At 51.9% G+C, this 23067-nt stretch overlaps 1 protein-coding gene across 1 annotated transcript; it reads right to left on the bottom strand.

Annotated features, from left to right (window-relative positions):
* Window positions 1-300: 300 nt before the first annotated feature.
* Window positions 301-23067, bottom strand: LOC100431722 (CMRF35-like molecule 8). The gene is made up of 7 exons (XM_009252008.3): window positions 22954-23067; window positions 11597-11993; window positions 10783-10936; window positions 7713-7807; window positions 3869-3906; window positions 3367-3468; window positions 301-1093 (listed from the first exon to the last, which is right to left on the bottom strand). Exons 1-7 carry the CDS (start codon window positions 23065-23067, stop codon window positions 968-970), a joined length of 1026 nt encoding a protein of 341 aa, XP_009250283.3. The 3' UTR covers window positions 301-967.

Here is a 23067-nt window from a genome sequence, read left to right as displayed (position 1 = left end):
AGCTACTCAGGAGGCTGAGGCAGGAGGATCAGTTGAGCCCAAGAATTCCAGGCTGCAGTGAGCTGTGATCGTACCACTGCACTCCAGCCTGGGGGACAGAGCGAGGCCCCGTCTCAAAAAACACACAAGCAAACAAACAGACATCATGGCGAGAAACAGCTGTGACCCACCTTCTCCCACTCAGTGAGGACTTCTCTTAGGATGTCCCCAACCCACTGCACCCACAAGGCTTCTCTGCACTCATCTGGTATCAAAGCTGGGAGCTTTCTTTAGCAGAGGATTGCAGACACATAGCAGGCATTGTTTAAATAACTTTTTACTTCTCCCTCAATAAGATATTTGAAACTGTTTTTATATTTCATATTAAAAATAAACCTAAGAGTCCAGAGGAACTTGCCACCAGTTCTGGAGCCATGAGCAATTTTCTCCTCCCTCTGGCCTCAGTTTCCTTGTCTGTGAGATGGGGAGGATCTTTGATCTTGATCTTTAGTGGGTCCCCCCACCATGGCCCCCATGTGAACAGATCTCCGCTTTGGCACTCTCTTCACTCTTCTTGACAGTTCTCCCCAACTCCCAAGCAATTCCAGACGTTCCTAAGGGGCTGTGGTTGACAACGCTGTTGGCAGGTGCCACCTACGTGAGACACATCTTTTCCTGGAGCCACGCAGGGAGAAGCTTTGTCCTCCATACACAGAGCTGGGATGAAGCAGGGGCAAAGGGGAAATAGGCAACAGGCGCTGGTGGCTGGGAGTGCTTCCTGCTGCTCCCGGAGCCCCCAGCCCTGCTGGCCCTCAGGGAAGCCAATCGAGCTGATGGCAACAGAGGGACGGCCTGGGAAACCCAGCTGCCTGTCTGTTGGTCACTGTCATCGAGGGCAGGCTGAGAAGGACGTGGGCCAGGGATAAGGGAGCCATCCCTGGACTTCCTGGGGCCCATGAGAGCTCCGATGGCGAGGCAAGACAAAGGCCTATGTCTTCCTTATCACACTGTAATCTGAATCTGGTTCCTCCTCCCGGGGCCTCTGAGCAGCTATCCTGTTGGTGTTAGAATCAAACACCACCGAGGCATAGTGAAGTTCTTCCCTGGGGGCGGCCTGCAGAGAGAAACCAAGAAACCAGAGGCTTGGGAGAGGCAAGGGAAGGAAGGACCCCCAGCATAGGACGGAGGAGGGAGGACACCTGAGGGGCCTTGGTGAGGCCTCACTGTAGAGGCTCCACTGTCCTGGCCTCTTTTTCTCTATGATCCTGTCCACCCAGCTGCTCCTCCCCACCTGGGCAAGCAGCAGCACAACATCCCTAGCATCAGAGGCAGGAGGCTTCGGGGGCTCCTCGGGGCTGACCCAGCCTGGTCCATTCTACAGTGAAGAAACTAAGGCCTTGAGACCTGGCTGGGCTCCCCCGAGACACCTCTATGCTTCTCTTAATGAAACATTCTTGTGGCCAGGCGCAGTGGCTCACGCCTCTAATCCCAGCACTTTGGGAGGCCAAGGCGGGTGGATCACTTGACGTCAGGAGTTTGAGACCAGCCTGGGCAACATAGTGAAACCCAGTATCTACTAAAAATACAAAAACTAGCTGGGCGTGGTGGTGGGCACCTATAATCCCAGCTACTTGGGAGGCTGAGGCAGGAGGATCGCTTGAACTGGGGAGGCAGAGGTTGCAATGGCCGAGATTGCACCACTGCTCTCCAGCCTGGCGACAGAGTGAGACTCTGTCTCAAAAAAAAAAAAAAAAAGAAAAGAAAAGAAAAGAGAAAAAAAGAAAAGTTCTCACAAAGAAGCAGCCATGGATCCCTTTCTGAGGTCCCTTTCTGCAGAGGACCCCTAGTTCTCTAGGTGGAGTTGAAGCCAGTACAGGGGTACTGCGTTGGCCCTGCAGCTCTGATTAACTTGCTGTACTGTGGGCATGAGTCCCAACTTGTACCAAGGGGGCTAGGAGAAGAGTAAGACCATGTCCCATCCACTTTAGATCATGAGATCACTTTAGATCAAGTTAGAACAACAAGGCTGTTGCTGGTCCCAGGCCATGCAGCTTTGTGGACACAAGATCATGTCATGCAAGGAAGGAGTCAGGCTTGACCATCACAGGGGCGCTCAGAAACTTGGCCAGGAGCTGGCTGGGTGTGGTGGCTCAGTCCTGTAATCCCAGCACTTTGGGAAGCCAGGGCAGGTGGATCACTTGAGGTCAAGAGTCCGAGACCAGCCTGGCCAACATGGTGAAGCCCCGTCTCTACTAAAAATACAAAAATCAGCCAGTGCAGTGGCATGTGTCCATAGTCCCAGCTACTCTGGAGGCTGAGGCTGAGGCAGGAGAATTGCTTGAACCTGGGAGGCCGACATTGCAGTGAGCCAAGACTGTGCCACTGCATTCCAGCCTGGGGGACCGAGCAAGATTCCACCTAAAAAAAGAAAGAAAGAAAGAAGGAAAGAGAGAGAGAGAGAAAAAGAAAGAAAGAAAGAAAGAAAGAAAAAGAAAGAAAGAAAGAAAGAAAGAAAGAAAGAGAAAGAAAGAAAGAAAGAAACTTGGCCAGGAGCCACCCAGAACCCTGGGCCCACAGACCACCCTCATCCTCATGCAGACAGCTGGCGGGAGGTTGGGGAGGGGTGCGGCTATCAGGGGACCCGGAAGTGGCAGGTCTGGATCCCCTCTTCCCCTGTCAGGTGCAAAACGGCGGCCTGGGGAGAACAGTACCAGGCTGGAGATATCCCAGGGAGTTGGGCCACTTTTCCAGGCAGACCAGTAACAGTGTCCCCTGTCACCCTGGTGCCAGCCCTCCATGGCACCACCCAACATGTCTGAGGGGCCCCTTCAGCTCCCAGGCCTGGGCGGTCCTTTAAGCATCCCTGCTGATGCTTATGTCTCTCCCGATCCTCTCTGCCAAGACACCCCCAGCTTCTGCTTGAACTCTCCCACTAGTAGGTGGATCACGACCCAGGGAGGCAGCCCCCATCCCATTATCCCAGTTGAAGGTGGCTGCGCCCAAGTGTTGCCCCACAGCGGGTCACAGACAAAAACCTGGAAAGCAGAATTGATGCCAAAGAGCTGATGAGACCAAAACAGTGAGAAGTCACAGGTTCTCACCTTGGCTCATGATACACAGCAGGTGCTTAAACCATGCTGGACTTCACGGACTGTCAGAGCCATAGCTGCTGGCCACCCCCCAACCCCCCAGCCACAATGACACCAAGCCCTTCTAAGGACCTCTGCTCTGGCAAAATCTACACTTGCTCCATCTCCGTGTGGCCCTATCCCTGACAGGCACAAGATCACCAAGTCGATCCCTTCCTTCCCCTTCTGCCCCCCCTCCTAGGGGTGCCCTGGCACAGCCCAGGGGCCACATGCCCAGAAGCCGGGCTATCGCACTTACCAGAGTGCTGTATTCCACCTCCACCTCCCTTGGTGGTGCTGGCTTTTGAGGCCACATCAGCAGCTCCAGATTTGCGTAGTGCAGCTCACTCTGCTCGGCAGCCTGGGTGGGCAGGAGGTCCCAGGTGGGTGTCCACAGAGCCCTGCAGCCTCTGTCCCTGCGTCTCTGCATGTGTCTCCCCTTCCTCTATGCTCTGAGCGCCTCAGCCCCCACCTTCCCCTTCCTGCCTCTACCTCACTCTGTCCAGTATTTGAATGTTCCCCAGGTCAGCTCGGCTGGGAGGGACTCCCTTCATTCCATTTGCCCTAGTAGGGAGGGGACAGGCTGGCCAGAACTCAGAACAAGACCCAGTGACCACATCTCCCAGCATCGTTCGTCCCGCTCTGGGCGAGCTCCCGGCTCCATCCATCCTCCTTTGGCCGATGGGACTGTCCAACTCCCCAGCATCCTCTGTACCCTCTGCCCAGCCACCTGATACACCTCCTGCTGAAGCCCCCCTTACCTGCTTGGGGTTCTGGGACAGCTCTGAATGGTCACCGGCTAGAGACAAGAGGAGAGGAAGGAGGTTGAATCCCGGAACAACGGCCAGGATGGAGGACCCTATAAGCCTTCTGGGAAAAGGCCTTTCCCTAGAGACCTCAGCCCTGGGGACCTATCCCTTCAGGCCTGAAGCATGGTAGGAACTCAAGGGTTTGTTGAGTGAGTAAATTAGTGACTTAGTAAATGAATGAATGAACACAGGATGAGTGAATAAATGGAGAAATAGAAAGATTCCAGCTGGGCCGGGCGCGGTGGCTCACGCCTGTAATCCCAGTGCTTTGGGAAGCCAAGGAGGGCAGATCACTTGAGGTCAGGAGTTCGAGAGCAGCCTGGCCAATAGGGTAAAACCCTGTCTCTACTAAAAATACAAATATTAGCTGGGCATGGTGGCACACGCCCTGTAGTCCCAGCTACTTCTTGGGAGGCTGAGACAGGAGAATTGCTTGAACCTGGGAGACAGAGGTTGCAGTGAGCTGAGATCATGCCACTGCACTCCAGCCTGGACAACAGAGCAAGACTCTGTCTCAAAAAAAAAAAATAAAATAAAATAAAGGAAAGAAGCATCCCAGCTGGAGGAGAGGGACCAAAGCAAGCTTTCAACACGGGATCTCACACAAATGTTTCCAGGGGAGAAAGGATACCACTGAAAAGCCCTGTGCATCTGGGGCTTAGGGCTGCATCAGACTGTGGGAAGTTGCAGCTTAGGGCTGCATCAGACTGTGGGCCTCTACTCTCATCCCCGTGCCTGAGGTCTGCCCTCCCAGACAGCCCACCTGCCTGCTGCCCCAGGCCATACGGAAGGAGGCCTGTCAGCCCCAGGGACCCCAGCTCAGGCTCACACAGCCCTTGGCTGCCGGCACCTGCTCTATAGGGGTGCTGCCTGTGAGCACAGCCCTGTACACCCTAACCCTTTCACCCTGGGAGCCTGGACCTGGTGGGCAGTGGGTGACACACATGCTGCTGATGCCCTTGGTTAGGTCCACAGCCAGGCAACCCCAGAGCCCACTGTACTGGATGCCATGGGGATCTGTGGGCTCCTCCCCCAGAATCAAAGGGGAGGAGCCCACAGTTGGGAGACACAAGACCACGTATAGTGACGGGCTTGCTGAGCCACAGCTGACCTAACGGAGCATGCAGCCGGGTACTCTGGGGTGCAAAGTGCTCTGCTTCCAAATGCTTTGTGCAGGCACCACACTGCCCTCCCTGTCCCCACCTGGGACAAGTGTTCTGATGGGAAGGAGAAAAAGAGCTGGTGGGGAAGAGACAGGAGTTCAACGCCCGGGAAGGAGGGTGGTAGTGAGAAGGTTTGCGGGAGCCAGCGGTAGGGGAAGTTCACTGAAGGTAAGACCCAGTCTACCCCAGTCACAATGGTGTCCCCAGGGCCCAGCATAGGCCTGGCACACAGTAGGTGCTCAGGACAGCTTTGTTGTGTGAATGAATGAACGACAAATGTGGGCTGGGGGAAAGAGTGGGGAGTAGGTGTGATGAGGCTGGTGTCAGGTTCCAGGCAGGGCAAGAGGAAGTCAGCCCCAGCCACACAGTCAGGGGATGGGGCGCGGACTTGCAAAGGAGGGGACAGAGAGTCAAAAATGTTTGAATAGAAAGCCTTTATCTTGTTACTGAGGATGGGTTACAGGAAGCTTAAGACACCAGTAAACTCTGCAGTCTGTGATTTTTAGAACATTTAATAGCTGGGAACATGGTACCATATGTTAAGTGCAAAAATGTAGGTTTAAAAGAGAATGAGTGGTATGAGGCCAATTTGTTAAGACATCACAGATGCATGACTGGGTGTGATGGCTCACATCTGTAATCCCAGCACTCTGGGCTTGAGCTCAGGAGTTCAAGACCAGGCTGGGCAACATAGTGAAACCCCATCTCTAAAAAAAAAAAAAAAAAAAAAAAATTTAACAATTAGCCAGACCTAGTGGTGAGCACCTGTAGTCCCAGCTACTTGCGAGGCTAAGGCAGGAGGATCACTGGAGCCCCAGGCAGTGGGGCGTCAAGGCTGGAGTGAGCCAAGATCATGCCACTGCACTCCAGCCTGGGTGACAGAGTGAGACTCTGTCTCAAAAAAAAAAAAAAAAAGAGAAAAAAAGAAATCATAGATGCATTTATATAGGCATAGAAAAGAAGACTGGAAGGATATACCTCAGGGGCCAGTGGCTGGTTTTCTCTAGGTTGTGGGGTTTTTAGTTATCATCAATGATGGGGGATTTATTTCCTTCTTTGTGCTTTTACTCATTTTTCAAATTCCCTACAATAATCACATACATCCTTTTTAAGCAGGCAGGAGGCTCTTTGAGGAGCCAGAGCCTTTCTGGGTGAAAGGGCACAAAGGAAACTGAAAGGGGCTCAGAACTGAGACAAACCAGTGGCATCCACGTGGGTGCTGAAGTTTAGGATGGGGTTACCAGAAAATGACACATGCAAAGCAGATGGGAAAGAGGAAGTGGTTTTCTTCCCATACACCCTGCACAGATCTACTGAGGCTGATTTCTCCCCCAAAAGCCTGGGTGCCACAGGAGGCACTGGGGGTGTGTGTGAGCAGTGCCCGCCACCAAGCATGCACCAGCTTATCCCGCAGCTATGGGACAGGATAACCCCATCTCTTCCCACCCCAGTCTCACTGAAGTCTTGAAAGGCTTTGGACAAAGATTCCCCTGAGAATCTTATGCCTGTGGAATCTTCAACTCTCCGAACAGGGAGGAAGCTTCAGGCTTACACTTGACCTCGGCCAGGGATCTGCAATCTAGAGGACTGGTGGCCACACCTCCACTTGTTCTTCTGTTCCTGTGCTTATTCAATTTGCTTATCAGCTATTTATTGATCATCTACCTACTGAGTGCCAAGAGTTCCTGTTCTCTCTTTTAATCTGAGCTCAGAGGAGGGCAGCTGGACTAGAGATTGCCTGGAGGCCCCTGGGGTGCCCGCTGCAGCTGGAGATACTGAATAACACATTAATTTGACAAATATTTGTTCTGTACCTCCTTGAAGCGCATGCCTGTGGGAAGGCAGGTGAGGACACCACCAATGACAATCTGGTCCCCAAAAGGCTGTGACAGCAGAGGTATAGCCAGGAGGGGCCCCAAGCCACTCTTTGGAGTCAAAGAAAAGGTCCCAGAGAAAAGAAACTCTGAGGACCACTGTTGGAGTCCACTGGGAGTGAGCTGGGGAGAGCGGGCAGGGGAGGCCCTCCAGGTGCCCAGAGCAAACCCAGAAGGAGAGGAGAGGCTGAGGTTGAGGCTCTCTTAAAGGAGATACAAGAAGTTGATTTCCACGGTGCACGGACGGGGAGAGGGAGGTGGGTAGAGCCAGATCGTGGAGGGCAGTGACTCCTGTAGAGACCTGGACTTTTTATGGTGAGGGAGACCATGCAAGGGTTTATTTTATTTTATAGACATGGGGGCCTCGTTGTGTTGCGCAGGCTGGTCTTGAATTCCTGGGTTCAAGCAATCCTCCCATCTCAGCCTCCTGAGTAGCTGGAACTACAGATGCACACCACTGAGCCCAGCTCACCATGCCAGGGTTTTAAACAGAAGAGGGTCATTGCTTCATGGGGCAACCACCCTTGGGCTGGCAGTGGGAAAGCCTCCTGCTTGGGAGCCACCTCCCACAGCCTGTAACCACCACGCACAAGGATGCCTCCCATAGGACCTGCCCTGTAGGATCACCCAGGATGTGTGGTCTGGGTGTCACATTTCATAGCAATACTGTGGGACGAGGACATAGCTTTGAAGATGAGTGTCTGTGGTCAGGGCCTGACCACCCCAGGTGGGGCAGAGGGGTGTGGGGAGCCAACTCACCTTTGATCCGTTTCTGAAACATCCTCCAGGCTAGCAAGGAGGCCCCCACCAACAGAAGCAGCAACAATGCCAACAGGGAGAGGAGCAGCGGGAGCCTGGAGGAGGCACAGGATGGTGAGGATGCGGCCAACTTGCCTTCTCCAACTTACTTTTTTATTTTTATTTTTTGAGACAGGATCTGGCTCTGTTACCCAGGCTGGAGTGCAGTGGTGATCATGGCTCACTGCAGCCTTGAACCCCTGGGCTCAAGTGATCCTCCTGCCTCAGCCTCCTGAGTAGCTGGAACTACAGGCACAGGCCACCACTGCTAATTTTTAAATTTTGTGTAGAGACTCAATCTTGCTATATTGCCCAGGATGGTCTCAGACTCCTGAGCTCAAGCCATCCTCCTGCCTCAACTTCCCAAAGTGCTGGGATGACAGGCATGAGCCAATGTACCTGGTCTTCTTCTCTAACTTTTTAAGTAGATAGATAAGGTTAATTAAAAAAATACAGTATAAAGCCCCCTTTCTACACACCCCCCATTTACACATTCCCCAATTTCCCCACATATACACACATGCTGTTCTTAAGAACCTTCCAGAGTTTCTTTATGTGTATATAAGCAAATATGAATGTACAGGATTTCCCTTCTCTTTTCACACAAAGGAGGCCTCGTCTAACGCTATTCTGGTTTTACTTAACAATACATCTTAGAGGTCTTTCCATGTCAGTACATAAAGAAGTCCCTCACTCTTTCCTATAGCTTCAGGGTATTCCAACACACGGATAGACCATGATTTATTTAAATGTTCCCACTGAATGGGCATTTCCCCCAGTTCTTTGCAATGGTAAACGTTGCTTATAAATTGCCTTGCAGCTCCACCTTTTCACACCTGACCATGCAGCAGCAGATTGACTAGGAGGCTGACGCAGCCCAGCTTCAGGCCCCTCCATTGCTTGGGCTCCTTCCTTCATGCCTATGTTTGCATTCATAATTTTCTCGTCTTTTTCTTAGATTACCCCACCAACCCACCCCGCAAATTGCACAACCTTCAGGCCCCACAGAACCCAGTGCTGCCACCTATGTGTATCTACAGAGTAAACTTCTGGAAGTGGCATGTTTGAGCCTGAATTTTGCCTTGTCTTATATGTCGGCAGAAGCCTGCGGAGGGGTTTCTGGGAGTTGTCCAGTAAAGAATCTGGCTGGCCTTCCTCCCTGGCTCTTAGGAGGGAGGCTCTAAATCCTTGGAATTTCCTAAAAATTAGGAGTGTCTTTATTGTTCATGAATCACACCTGGACTTTGGTAAGAGATGAGACAATAGGATGGGGCTGGTTACCAGAAAGACCAACCACGTAATTAGAGATTTAGAGCCCTGAGCCAGCCCAACCTCCCAAAGAGGGACTGGAGGTGAAGACAGTTCAATCACATCATGCCTATGTAATGAAACCCCAATAAAAACTCTGGACACCAAAGCTTGGAGGAGCTTCCTGGTTGATAAATATATTGAGGTGCCGCAGGGAGGGTGCAGGTGATGCTCCCTGATTCCACCTGGAGAGGGCACATAAACTGTTTGGGATCCTCCCAAGCCTTGTCCTATGTGTCTCTGCATTGGCTGGTCCTAATCTTTATCCTTTATCCCTTATGATAAAACTGTAATTGTAAGTATAATGCTTTCCAGAGTTCTGAGTCTAACAAATTATTGAACCTGAGGGGGTCCTTGGAACCCCCAAATTTGCATCCAGTTGGTCAGAAATGTGGTGGCCTGGGGATCCCCAAAGTTCAACTGGCATCTAAATCAGGGCGGTCTTGTGGATGTGGAAGCTCTTCACCTGTGGGGTCTGCACTAACTCTGGGTGGCTAGTGCCAGGATTGAACTGTGGGGTTTTGTGCTAGAATAGGGAGTCCGTGAATCCCAGAAAAGGTTTGTGACTGCACGTGTTTTTCTGGGGAGAGTGTCCATAGATGTCAGATTCTATGTGGGGCTGGTAACCCCCCAAAAAGGTTAAGAACCACTATTTAGAGAGGAGAACTCAAGGCTCTGGAGTCACATAAACCAGAATTGGAAGCTTAGCCTTAGCCTCTTGTAGCTACTTGACTGGGCAAATTGTTTAACCTCTCTGAGTCTCAGTTTACTCATCTGTAAAATGGGGATTGATGTGGGTTGGCTGTGTCCCCACCCAAATCTCATCTTGAATGGGGATTGATGTGGGTTGGCTGTGTCCCCACCCAAATCTCATCTTGAATGGGGATTGATGTGGGTTGGCTGTGTCCCCACCCAAATCTCATCTTGAATGGGGATTGATGTGGGTTGGCTGTGTCCCCACCCAAATCTCATCTTGAATGGGGATTGATGTGGGTTGGCTGTGTCCCCACCCAAATCTCATCTTGAATGGGGATTGATGTGGGTTGGCTGTGTCCCCACCCAAATCTCATCTTGAATTGTAGCTCCCATATAATTCCCACGTGTTGTGGGAGGGGCCTGGTGGGGGATAATTGAATAATGGGTGTGGTTTGCCCCATACTGTTCTCGTGGTAGTGAATAAGTCTCACGAGATCTGATGGCTTTATAAGAGGAAACCCCTTTCGCTTGGTTCTCATTCTCCATCTTGCCTGCTGCCATGTAAGACATGCCTTTCCCCTTCCGCCTTGATTGTGAGGCCTCCTCAGCCATGTGGAACCGTGAGTCCATTAAACCTCTTTCTCATTATAATTTATCGACTCTTGGGTATGTCTTTATCAACGGCGTGAAAACAGACGAATACAGGGAATGACGACAGTACAGGGCTGCAGTGAAGAGCAAGTGAGAACACTCATGTGAAGCGTCTAACACGGGCCTCACAGAATGTCACCAGCCCTCAGTAGCTATCACTTTCCTTCCATCTGCCCCCCAACTTCTCCCCGACCTGAGCCCCCTTCCAAAGCCAAGGGCAGGTCCAAGCCGGGGTGTTCAGACTATGGCTTCCAACCTGGGCCTGGGGCAAAGGGAGTGATGCACACCTCCAGCTGGCCCACATGGCCAAGGTCCCCGCCCTGGGCTCCTCCTTAGCACAGGGCCCCCTCCATGTCTCAGGGGCTAGGGTGCTTACTGTGAGTTCACGACCTCCTCATTTTCCTCCTGGATGCTAGTACTGTGGGTGGCACTCACTGCAAACAGGGGAGTAGATGATACAGGTGGAAATGCAGTTGTGATTGTTGAGGTCTTGGCCGCAGTGACACTTGTAGGTGTCATTGACGTTGACGCTGGTGGCAAAACCACAAGTCAGACCCAGGGAGCTGTCCTCTGGCTCTCCCACCACTCAGGATGCCTTTTTGGTTTGATTTCACACAGAATGCCCACTAAGGAAGGGGGCAGAATACAGGACCCCAGGGCCAGAGTCTCTCCAGGACCCTCCTGGGCCAATTGGGCATTTCTGAACAGGACCCAGGTGCCACTCCCAATGGTCCTAATTTTCCATCCTGCTGATGAGGGTCCAGGTGCTCCTGCGAGACCCCATGCTGCAGAGGAGTCTGTCTACACTGCAAATCTGACCTGTCATGTGGTAAGGCTCCCCCTGAGGGCAGCAGCTTCCCATCTGGCCCCCCGGACTCTCTGTTCAGCCCCACCCCTCCCTCACACAGCTGCACTTCCATGGGGCTGAGCCACAGGTGCGCTCCTGGCTCCTTCACAGGCAACGCTCTCTCAGCCTCCCTGTCACTGGACCCTTCCCTTCTTCAATACTGGGCAGACATGTCGGCTGCTCCAGGAGAGACCCCCTAACTGTGTTCCCCTGGCCCCCACCTCTCTCTCTCTTACACACATCCACACACACACACACACTGCTTCATGTCTCTGATCTGATTCCTGCCCCAACAATTCCAACCTGAGCCTGTGTTTAGGCGCTGAGGGGAGGAGGGGCTCACCTGGGAACACGGACACCTCAACCTCGACAATGGGATCATGAAAGTCTCGGAGCAACGGTGTATCCACCCCACACCAGTATGTGCCTGCATCCTCCTCTGTGAGATTCTCCAGGGTCACTGTGAAGCTGAGGTTTGTAGGACTGTCCCTGATGGACACTCGGCCGTTCCTTTTTCCTGCTGGCCCTTTGGTCTCCACAATCTTGTCACATCGGAGAATCTGTGGTGGTCTGCACCAGTATTTGTTGCGAGTCCCGTGTTCCTCCTTATAGTGACACTGCACACTCAGGGATCCCCCCACGGGGCCTGCCACGGTGTTGGGGCCGCTCAGAGCAAAACAGCCTGGAAAACACAAGCCCGAGTCCCGGCTCCTCCTCAGATGAGCCTGGTCAGCGGTGCCCTGGGGTCAGGGCCGCATGGACCCTGGGGGTGTGGAGGGGGCAGCGGCAGGCAGACAGGCCTTGTCCACCCAGGAGCGGGGACTGAGGGTGAGAGGCTCCCTCCGTGCACAGGTGGAAGTGGGGCAGAGGCTTTCCATGGAGACTGGCAGAGCTCAGGCTGGGCCCTGGGGTCACCTCCTCCAAAGATTCCCCAACTCCACATCAGCACCCCCAGCCCTCAGCCCCTGATTCCTTCACCTCATATCAGCTCCATCAGCCAGATCACAGCTTGAGCATTCTCTTTTCTACTCCACCACCCTCAAGATTTTGCTCATAGCAGCCCCTTTCTCCAGCCCCCTGCCTCCTTTCCCTTACGCTTCCCACCACTCTCACCTGCCAGGGGCCTCCTGCTTCCAAACCTGCCAGGACCATAAGAGCTCACCCCTAAGCACCTGCCCTCCCGGGAGGGCCACCCCAGCCCTGGGCAACCCCGCAAGAGGAAGACCAGCCCACATACTGATCTGGTCCCACCAGGGGGACAAACCCGGGCAGTAATAGGGTTGTCAAGCCATTTTGACAAGAATACTGGCTGGGTACAGTGGGTCATGCCTGTAATCCCAGCACTTTGGGAGGCTAAGGCAGGTGGATCACTTGAGGCCAGGAGTTCGACACCAGCCTGGCCAACATGGTGAAACCTGTCTCTACTAAGAATACAAAAATTAGCCGGGTGTGGTGGCATGCGCCTGTAATTGCAGCTACTGGGGAGGATTGCTTCAACCTGAGGCAAGAGAATTGCTTCAACCCTGGAGGCAGAGGTTATGTTGAGCTGAGATCGTGCCACTGCACTCCAGCCTGAGTGACAGAGCAGAGACTCCATCTCAAAAAAAAAACCTCACAAATGCAGAAGGCTTGCTGACGAAAACTTTCATTTATCCTGTGTCTTAGTTTGCCCAGCTCTCCTAGACTTAAATCTTGGAAATAAATGAGCTTCCTTGAAAATTATGTCTATCATTTTCCCGAATAATTCGCAGATGCAAAGCGGGGAGAGTAAGGTGATGGCTCGAAGCTAGTGTCAGCCGCCAAGCAGAGGACACACGGTCCCTGCCCCGGGCAAATGGGCAAGTGCCCGCTGGGCAGTTGTGCGTGCAGTGTCTCACTGCCCTTGTAATTCTGTGGTCCCATATTGGCCGGGGATGGTGGGAGTGGGGCTTGCTCTCCTTTCCTCGGGTTAGAACTTTTTTTTTTTTAAGGTGGAGACTCGCTCTGTTGCCCAGGCTGGAGTGCCATGGCGGGATCTCGGCTCATTGCAACCTCTGCCTCCTTGGTTCAAGCGATTCTCCTGCCTCAGCCTACCGAGTAGCTAGGATTACAGACATCCACCATACCTGGATAATTTTTGAGTTTTTAGTAGAGATGGGGTTTCACCATGTTGGCCTGGCTGGTCTCAAACTCCTGACCTCAGGTGATCCGCCCATCTTGGCCTCCCAAAGTGCTGGGATTACAGGCATGAGCTACTGCATCTGGCCAAAACTCTTTAATTTTACTTACTGTTTCAAATGCTTAAATCTCCTCACACATGAGACTTTGGGACCACTCGAATGAAAGCCTCAAGGGGATAGGGGTCTCGTTCTTATACCTTCAACGTCTACAGGTGCCTTGCACATGGTAGGCCCTCTATAAAAACTTCAGTGCAAGCTTCTCCTCGACCCCATCGACTTCACACCCAGCCATGGCTGCCCAAAGATAAGCTCCTCGGTGCCTCTCCCAGAGTCCCATCCAAACCTCCAAACCTCTCCTCGCCTGGATGTGCAGATCCCCTGCAGAGAAGGCCTTTCTAAGCTTGTCACAGGTGTGATGTTTCCTGCTACTCTCCCTGGCAATTGCCAGGATAAAGCAGAAATATCCTCAGAACCATCTGCGTTTACATCTCTACCCTATTACGTATCAGCTGTGTGTTCCGGGGCAAGTTAGTTAACCTCTCTGAGCTTCAGACACCTCGCCTATAAAGTGGTGACAATTGTCCCTGACTCATATGGCCTTTGCGGGTGTTAAATGAGATCACAGGTGTAAGACGCCTGGTAAATAACATTAGGTTGGATCACATGAAATGGCTGGCATTCAACTTTTTGACCAAGACAACAGGGTTTCACATGACTCGAGCTAATAAAAATAGACAACCTTTGGGCTGGCCTAAATAAGACATGACAAGAGAAAAGGACCACAGATGAAGAAAGAATGAAGAGTCAAGATATTTTGCAGAAATTCTCTACATAAAATTCATAAACTTAGATGAAAGTGATTTTCTAGAAAAACACACAAATCACTAAAATTGACACATATTAAGTGCTTAATAAGTAAATGGAGCCTGGGCAACATGGTGAGATTCCATCTCTACAAAAAAAATACAAAAATTAGCCAGGTGTGGTGGTGCACACGTGTGGTCCCAGCTACTCAAGAGGCTGAGGTGGGAGGATCACTTTAGCCCAGGAGGTGGAGGCTGCAGTGAGCTATGATCGCATCACTGCACTTCAGCCTGGGTGACAGAGTGAGACCCTGACTCAAATAAATAAATAGGCCAGGTGCAGTGGCTCATGCCTGTAATCCTAGCACTTTGGGAGGCCAAAGTGGGAGGATTGCTTGAGCCTAGGCGTTTGAGGCCAGCCTGGGCAACGTGGTGAGACCCCCATCTCTACCAAAAATTCAAAAAATTAGCCAGGCATGGTGGCACGTGCCTGTATTCCCAGCTATTCAGGAGGCTGAAGCAGGAGGATCACTTGAGTCCGGGAGGTGGAGGTTGCAGTGAGCTGTGATCACACCACTGCACTCCAGCCTGGGCGACAGAGTGAGACTCTATCTCAAAAACACAAATAAATAAATACTGTCAGTTCCCAGCCCTCCTTCACCCACGACACTGTTCCTGCTCCCTGTCCTGACCCGATTCCCTGCCTCTCTTGGGCTGCGAATTGTCATCTTTCTTTGTCCATGTTTTGGCTTCTCTCCTGACCTCAGTGACCCCACCACCTCTGCCCACAGCACCCAATCCTGTCTCTCGTCCTACCTCCAGTGTCTGACTTCCCTTTGGATTTGGTTTCTGTCTCCCCCTCTCTCTCTCCCTCTCGCTCTCTCTCTTTCTCTCTCTCCTGATTAACTTCTCTCCTCTGAAATCTTGGATAAAAAACTGTCACCCAATCATCTCCCCAAAGCTCTGTTCCACCTGTGAAGGTGTCATTATAATTTAGAGATTGCGAAGTGTCAGAAAACCCTCCATTTACTTCCCCACTTACCTGCAACGATCACACGGATCCCCAGTGCTCCCAGGCTTGTGTTTCTGCTCTTTCTCTCTTCCAACCGGAATTACCACCTCCAACCCCTCTAATCATAAACATGAGACTGGGGACCACCTTGGGGCCAGGGTCTTCTACCAGGATATTCCTCTGTCATCTTAATGTTTTCCTTTAGGGTCACAGAATCTTGACCCGTTAACTCTCAAATAAATGACTGAATCGTCCAACTCAAGAGGTCAGAAGAGGAACACACACACCCACACACAACACAGAAAGAACCAGGTCATCTTTCACGAATTGGTGAATTCACAGAAATCAGTGAATTAAGAAACAGAAAAACAGTGGAGTTAGTATATACATTAATAAATGGATTTTTTGTAAGGGGTAAATGATTAATTATTTTATTTCATTTTTTTGAGACAGAGTTTCGCTCTTGTCGCCCAGGCCAGAGCTCAGTGGCATGATCTCGGCTCACTGCAACCTCCGCCTCCTGGGTTCAAGGGACTCTCATGTCTCAGCCTCCCGAGTGGCTGGGACTACGGGGTGCGCGCTACCATGCCTGGCTAATTTTGTGTTTTTAGTAGACACGGGGTTTCACCATGTTGGCCAGGCTGATCTCAAACTCCTGACCTCAAGTGATCCACCCGCCTTGGCCTCCCAAAGTGCTGGGATTACAGGCGTGAGCCAACGTGCCTGGCCTCAAACAATTAATTAGACTAGTGGGTAGCCAGACCAAAAATAAAAAAGACACAGATATAAAATTCAAAAGAAAAATAACAGTTTAATTTGCAAATCTCTACAAATAAGTCTGCAAACCTGGGTGACACTGATGATTTTTTAGGAAAATATAAATCATCAATGTAGGCCAAGAATAGACTTTTTTTTTTTTTTTTTTTTAAGAGACGCGGTCTTGCTTGCTATACGGCCCAGGCCAGTCTCGGACTGCTGGGCTTAAGCTATCCTCCCACCTCAACCTCCTAAAATTCTGGGATTACAGGTGTGAGCCACTGCACCCAGCTAGATTTTTTTTAATGTAGACCAAAAATGATGAGTATTATTAAGAAACTCTTTCCCTTCCATCAAAAGAAAAGAAGCAAAACTCAGACAGTTTTACAAGTTAGTTCTCTCAAAACTTCAAGGAACAAATAATTTCAGTTTTATTTAAACATCTGCAGAGAACATGGAAACAGGGAGATCTCCCTAATTCTTTCCATGAAGCCAGCATAATATATCAAGACAAACATCTGACCAGATCTCCTAATGTAATTCACCTCCTTCATAGCTGAAAGGATAAAAATAATAATAATTTCTATAAATAATAAAAATGGTATTTTGTGGGGGCCGGAGGCCAAGGCTGGCAGATTGCCTGAGCTCAGGAGTTCGAGACCACCTTGGGCAACATGGTAAAACCCCGTCTCTACTAAAATACAAAAAAATCAGCCGGCAGTGGTGGCGGGTGCCTGTAAGCCCAGCTATTCAAGAGGCTGAGGCAGGAGAATCGCTTGAACCCAGGAGGTGGAGGTTGCAGTGAGCCGAGATCAAGCCACTGCACTCCAGCCCTGGGTGATAGAGTGAGATTCTGTCTCCAAAAAAATAAATAAAAATAAAATAAAAAATGTTTTGTAGGGGCCAGGTGTGGTGGTTCATGCCTGTAATCCCTGCATTTTGGGAGGACAAGGTGGGAAGATCCCCTGATCCCAGGAAGTGAAGGCCAGCCTGAGCAACATGGTAAGACCCTGTCCCTAAAAAAAATTAAGAATCCAGCTGGGTGTGGTGGCACACACCTGTAGTCTCAGCTACTGGGGAGGTTGAGGTGGGAGGATCACTTAAGCCCGGGAGGTGGAGGCTGCAGTGAACCGTGATTGCACCACTGCACTCCAGTTTGGGTGATGGAGGGAGACCCTGTCTCAAAAAAATAAAAATGTTGGCCAGGCTTGGTGGCTCACGCCTGCAATCCCAGCACTTTGGGAGGCCAAGGTGAGTGGATCACCTGAGGTTGGGAGTTTGAGACCAGCCTGACCAACATGGAGAAACCCCATCTCTACTAAAAATACAAAAGTGGCCAGGCGTGGTGGTGCATGCCTGTAAGCTCAGCTACTCGGGAGGCTGAGGCAGGAGAATCACTTGAACCTGGGAGGCATAGGTTGCAGTGAGCCGAGATTGTGCCACTGTACTCCAGCCTGGGCAACAAGAGCAAAACTCCATCTCAAAAATAAATATATAAATAAATAAATAAAAGTAAAAATGCTTTGTGAATAGTCATTGGTGGATCCCTTCTTCCTGATAATGAGAAGCTCTGGTCCTTTTTCCCTGAGTCAGCAACAAGGCAGGGACAACCACTACCACTACGTCCGCTGGGCCTCATTCTGGCTGTACCAGCCAATGAGTCAATGGGAGAAAGAGAAACAGATATCAGACAGGAACTGAAACCTCCCCATGCACAACGATCCTATGAAACAGAAGAACACCCAAGAGAATCGCAGGAACACCTGTTATGGGAAGATGACCCGTTTCCAAGTCAAGACACCAAAAGTAATAACCTTCCCACAGACAAGTAGTTAGCAAATATAATTGCAGAAAACCTCCGATCTGTAAGGAAAGCAACCACAAAGATGTAAAATATCCTAGGACTAGGCCTGAGGAGTCTGCACGGGACCTGTCTGAGGAGAGCGGTGGAACTGACTGAAGGCACAGCAGGTGACTCTGCGGGAGGAATCCCCTGCGCTTGGACAGGGAAGAAGACTCAACCCCACGCTTCTCCCTAAAGAAGATCTCAGCGCTTCTCTGCCCGATCTTTTCCCTCCTCGCCCTCCCCACCACCCTTTCTGTCCCCTCTGTCCCATATCCCCTTCTTGGAGAGGACTGACCCCTGGTTCTCAGGCCCACGCAGGGGCTAACCCCAGCCAGGCCTGCCTCGGGACTTCCCCTGCTCAGGCTCCAGCCGCTGGGCTGCCCTGGTTAAATCTCCGCATTCCAGAGACTATCGACCTGCTCCCCACCCCGACCCTAACTCCCTCACCGCCCCACCCCTCCTCCACACCCTGCACCTAGTGAGCCGGGCATCTCCCCCACCCTCCCCACACCCCCCTCCTCCACACCCTGCACGCACTGAGCCCGGCGTCTCCCCCACCCTTACCTCGCAGTCAGTGGCTGCCACTCTCCACACACTCTGCCTCTCGTCCCCCTTCCTGTAAGAATTCAACTGAAAACCTAAAAGGTCCCTGTTCTGCACCCACCCCTTATCACTCGCCCCGCTATGGCTCAGCCAAGGTACGTGGGTGCAAAAGCGGGGAGAGGCTCTGACTCCTTCCTCTCCCGGGGTGTGGCCCTTCATCTGTCCATCTTATATGGTGGACAGAGCGCACCCCATTCTGCGTTCTGCACCGAGTCCAGACTCGGAGCGTCTCGTGTGACACCTGCCCTGCGGCCCTGCCCCTCGCACCCTCCCTCCCTGCTGCAGACTTTCCTGGGCAGGGAGACTCTCACCTGGGTCCCAGAGAAGCAACAGAGCCCAAGGCAGCCACATGGTCCCTTCCCCAGCACAGGCGGCACTTGCAGCAGCTCCAGGCCCCAGCTGGACCCGAGGGGAGAGTCACGCCTCCAAGGCCCCCCGACTTCTGCTTTTCTTGGTGCCGCGCTGCTTCCTTGTTCAGCTTCTTTTGGTTCTATTCCTGGAGCCGGTCAGAAAATGGAGGACGCTGGGGACCCCCGACTAAGGCTCCCCAGGAACGGCACGTCCTCCTTAGCCCAGGTTGAGGCTGCAGGTTCCTCGGCTATTTCTAGCGATGAGACCTCTCTCTGTAGTGACTCCCTAGCTTGCAGGACTGATCCCCGACTCTCACTTCCCCAGGTCTCCTCCTAGTGGAAGGCCCAATAACTCCTCCCTCCTTTCCTTGTGGTCAAGATGGGCACCTGGGGGAGCGGCCCACTGAGCTGGCTCCTCTCACCCTCGGTGGTGCCCACGAGGAGGCCGCCAGGGGGAACTCCCCTTTCCTGAGTCCCTCCCTGAGTCCCTTGGGGGTCCAGGCCTGGGCTTCGGGGCTCAGGGAAGGGGAGTTGTCATCGTGGCCCCAGAGTCCCTGAATGGTTCCTAGTCTTGGAAATGTGTCCTCAACTTGACACGGAGGTCCTCCAGCCATGTCTTCCTTTCTATATAGCCCCATTGGAGCCAACTCGGGGCTGGGCACAGAGCAGGGACTCGGCGAGCCTGCAAGGACCCCTTTCTTTCCTGATCCACACAGAGTTCAGACTCTAAACACACACACGCTCACACACTCACACAAACACACACACTCACACACATATTCACACACACACACACACTCTCACCCACACACATTCACAAACTCTCACACTCACATACACACTCACACAAACACACACATTCACACACACATACACACAAACACATTCACAAACACACACATACACACAAACACACATTCATGCACACACACACTCACATATACACACTCACACAAACACACACAGGCACTCTCACCCACACAAATTCACAAACTCACATTCACACACACAAACACAAATTCACACACACTGATACACACAAACACATTCACACACACTGATACACACAAACACATTCACACACACACATTCACACACATTGAAACACATACACTCACATTCACACAACGCACTTACATATACAACTGAAATATACTCACACATTCACACACACAAACTCACACACACACTGACACATTCACACACAGGCACATACACACACACACAGTCTCTCACACGTGCCTTGAGTAGGTGCCCCAGCTGCACAGAATGACCAGGCAGGCACAGGAAATGCCACTCCTAATGTGTAATGTGTCACCTGGGAGCTTGCAGTCCCCAAGCTCAGAGCGTCCACCCACACAGAGCCCTGTGCCAGCTATGAGATCCCAAGAATGCCCTTCCCTCTGGCTCTTTTTGGAATTTTTCACTTTCCTCTTCCTTCTGGCCACAGGAGCACCTTGCCCAGGAAGGTGTCAGGAAGCCAAGGAGACCTGTGGGCTCTGCTGCTGGAAGATTCAAGGACAGAGCCTGGTGGACATTGTGGAAATTTTCACTATGATGCAGTCATAGATTAACTAAAGCTCATTAAGATCCAAGACACTTTGGGGCCGGACGCGGTGGCTCACTCCTGTAATCCCAGCACTTTGGGAGGCCGAGGCAGGCGGATCACGAGGTCAAGAGTTCGAGACCAGCCTGGCCAACATGGCAAAACCCTGTCTCTACTAAAAATAAAAAAATGTGGCAGGTACCTGCAATCCCAGCTACTCGGGAGGCTGAGACAGGAGAATCGCTTGAACTTGGGAGGCAAAGGTTGCAGTGAGCCGAGATCGTGCCGTTGCACTCCAGCCTGGGTGACAAGAACAAGACTCCGTCTCAAAAAAAAAAAAAAAAAAAAAAGATCCAAGACACCCTGGATCATGACACTGTTGAGCTGAACATAAAAATGCAGGAGATGCGTCATATTCGGTGGCTTATGTGGCCTGATCATTGCAAAGTTTCTCAAAAATTATTTTTTGATTCAACCATGACCAAAAAGGCGCTGCTGCAGTCTTGAACGTCCAGGCCAGATAGAGAAGCAGAAGGCTAAGTTCTGGCGTGGCTTGTCCACTTACCACCGAATGACCTTGAGCAAAGCATGTGGCTTCTGTAAAACATCAATAATGACAGCTCCTCTGCGGGAATAAATATTATAATGATTATACACATACTGAAATGTCAGTGTTCCTTAACATCCTCAGGTCATTTTTTTCTGAGGGAATACATCTCTACTTTTGATGAAAGGTAAAAGGAAAATTGGACTCCACAGGAAGTGTGCTTTACACTTTAATCTATGGGATGCAATTCTCCTTAGGCACATAGAGAAACACCCGACTTACTGCAAAGGAGAAGGGATCGGGGACTTAGACCCTGCCACGCCCATCCTGCTCACCCCATCCTGTCCACAAACCCAGAGGAAGAAACAAAATGGTGCAAAATAACCACAAAACATGAGAGAATTCAGGAAGTTGCACATTCTGGCTGTGTCCCGGTAGCCATCAGGTGACATGACTCGGGGGAGGAGGAGCTGAGGCCACAGGGCTGAGGCCCATTTCCCAGGGGTGGGGGTGGGAGGTTGTCCCACAGCAGCCACAAAACTTCTGATCAGCTCTGGAGTCTCTTCCTGGTGTGGACACACGTGCTCAGAGGCCAGTGAGGGGTGCTGGTGGTGATGCGGGGTTGGGGGCATTCTGGAAAGACCAGCAGCAGCAGCATTGAGTCCTGTGAACCATCCAGTCCTCAGAAAAGATTTGGGGAGTGGATGGGCTGTGGCATTTCTCAGCAAAACTTTCCTTTTGAAAGCAGCCCAATCTCTAGAGCCACTTTCCCATCAGGGCAGCCTGGCTGTTCCCCATCTACTCTGTTCCCCACCCACTCTGTTCCTTCCTCCCCCTGAGCTTGAAGCAAGGAGGGCCTTGTCCCCATGGGTGCCACTCAAGGGCGGCCCAGAGGCTGGGCACGCAGAGCTGAGAAGCGGGATCAGGGCGGCGTGACTGTGGCCCCCTCATCGGGACGAACAGCTTGACAGCTGCTGAGCACAGGATGGAAAGTGGGGGCAGGCTGACCTCTGGGGGGAACCTACTGCCTCTTGGTGCTCTTGCTGTGTGTACTTTGAATTGTGTACTCAGAGTCTGAATAAGATTTGCAGGTGGAGGGGCATTAGGGACGGACAGAGGTTTGGGACTAGGAAGATCTCGCTTCCTTTCTCCAGGAGCCTGGGTGAGACCAGCTGCAAGAGCCTGACGCTACCTGGGGACTGCCCATGCCCTGGCCTCCTGCCCATCTCTGGGGAAGCTTCCCCACCCCTCCTGCACCCCCCAGAGGCTGAGGCAGCTTCAGCACCCCATGCCCCAGCATGTCCCACGGTCCCCAGGCCATACACAGTCCACACCACCTGGTCACGATGACTGGTTACCTGCTCTCCTGCTTGGTCCTGGGTGTACTGTGGTCAAGAGGAAGAGGAAGAGGAAGAGGAAGCTGTAGGCAGATGTGTGGTGGTCACAGTCAGAGGCCTGGGAGCCTCAGCGTCCCCCAGGGTTTCCTGTCCACGGTGCCACTGCTCCATGCAGGCCCCAAACTCAGTCACAGGGGCCTGGCCTGGAAATAACTTCTCTGCTTTGGAGAGACGAGCCTGGCACGGGACCTGGCTCAATAGCCCGGGGCCTGTGGAGCTCAGCAAGGCACCAGAAGCGCTTAAGATTTGTGCATTTCAACAAAGTTACAACTCAACATAAAACAGATTCAACCAGAGGCCAGTGGTCTGCATACCTTGGAAAAGAATCAGGCTGGGCGTGGTGGCTCACGCCTGTAATCCCAGCAATTTGGGAGGCTGAGGCAGGTAGATCACCTGAGGTCAGGAGTTCGAGACCAGCCTGGCCAACATGGTGAAACCCCGTCTCTACTAAAAATACAAAAATTAGCTGGGCATGGTGGCAGGTGCCTGTAATCCCAGCTACTCGGGAGGCTGAGGCAGGAGAATCGCTTGAACTGGGAGGTGGAGGTTGCGGTGAGCCGAGATCACACTACTGCACTGCAGCCTGGGCAACAACAGTGAGACTCCATCTCAAAAAAAAAAAAAAAAAAGAAAAGAAAAAGAAAAAGATCAGTACAGCATCAAGCCACTTCTCAACCTCACCCCAGGCCCATCTCCAGGGATGTATAGAGGTGGTGGTGGGAAGAGGGCGGCCTCTGTTTGGCACTGGCCCTTTGGTGTCTCTGATGAGTCCCAGGTAATTACCAGGGATAGCAT

The sequence above is a fragment of the Pongo abelii genome, chromosome 19, assembly GCF_028885655.2.
Source record: "Pongo abelii isolate AG06213 chromosome 19, NHGRI_mPonAbe1-v2.0_pri, whole genome shotgun sequence".
Classification (NCBI taxonomy): domain Eukaryota; kingdom Metazoa; phylum Chordata; class Mammalia; order Primates; family Hominidae; genus Pongo; species Pongo abelii.
This window is presented reverse-complemented; position numbering and strand designations above follow the sequence as displayed.

Bases quoted from the DNA above. Each gene is read 5' to 3' on its own strand.
- LOC100431722 (XM_009252008.3), bottom strand. From the start codon at position 23,067: ATGCTATCCCTGGTAATTACCTGGGACTCATCAGAGACACCAAAGGGC. The intron at 7,808-10,782 runs GTAAGCACCCTA...TGCCTCCTCCAG, and splicing joins GAGGAGGTCGTGAACTCACA to GCTCCCGCTGCTCCTCTCCC. The intron at 3,469-3,868 runs GTAAGGGGGGCT...CTGCCCACCCAG, and splicing joins TGTCCCAGAACCCCAAGCAG to GCTGCCGAGCAGAGTGAGCT.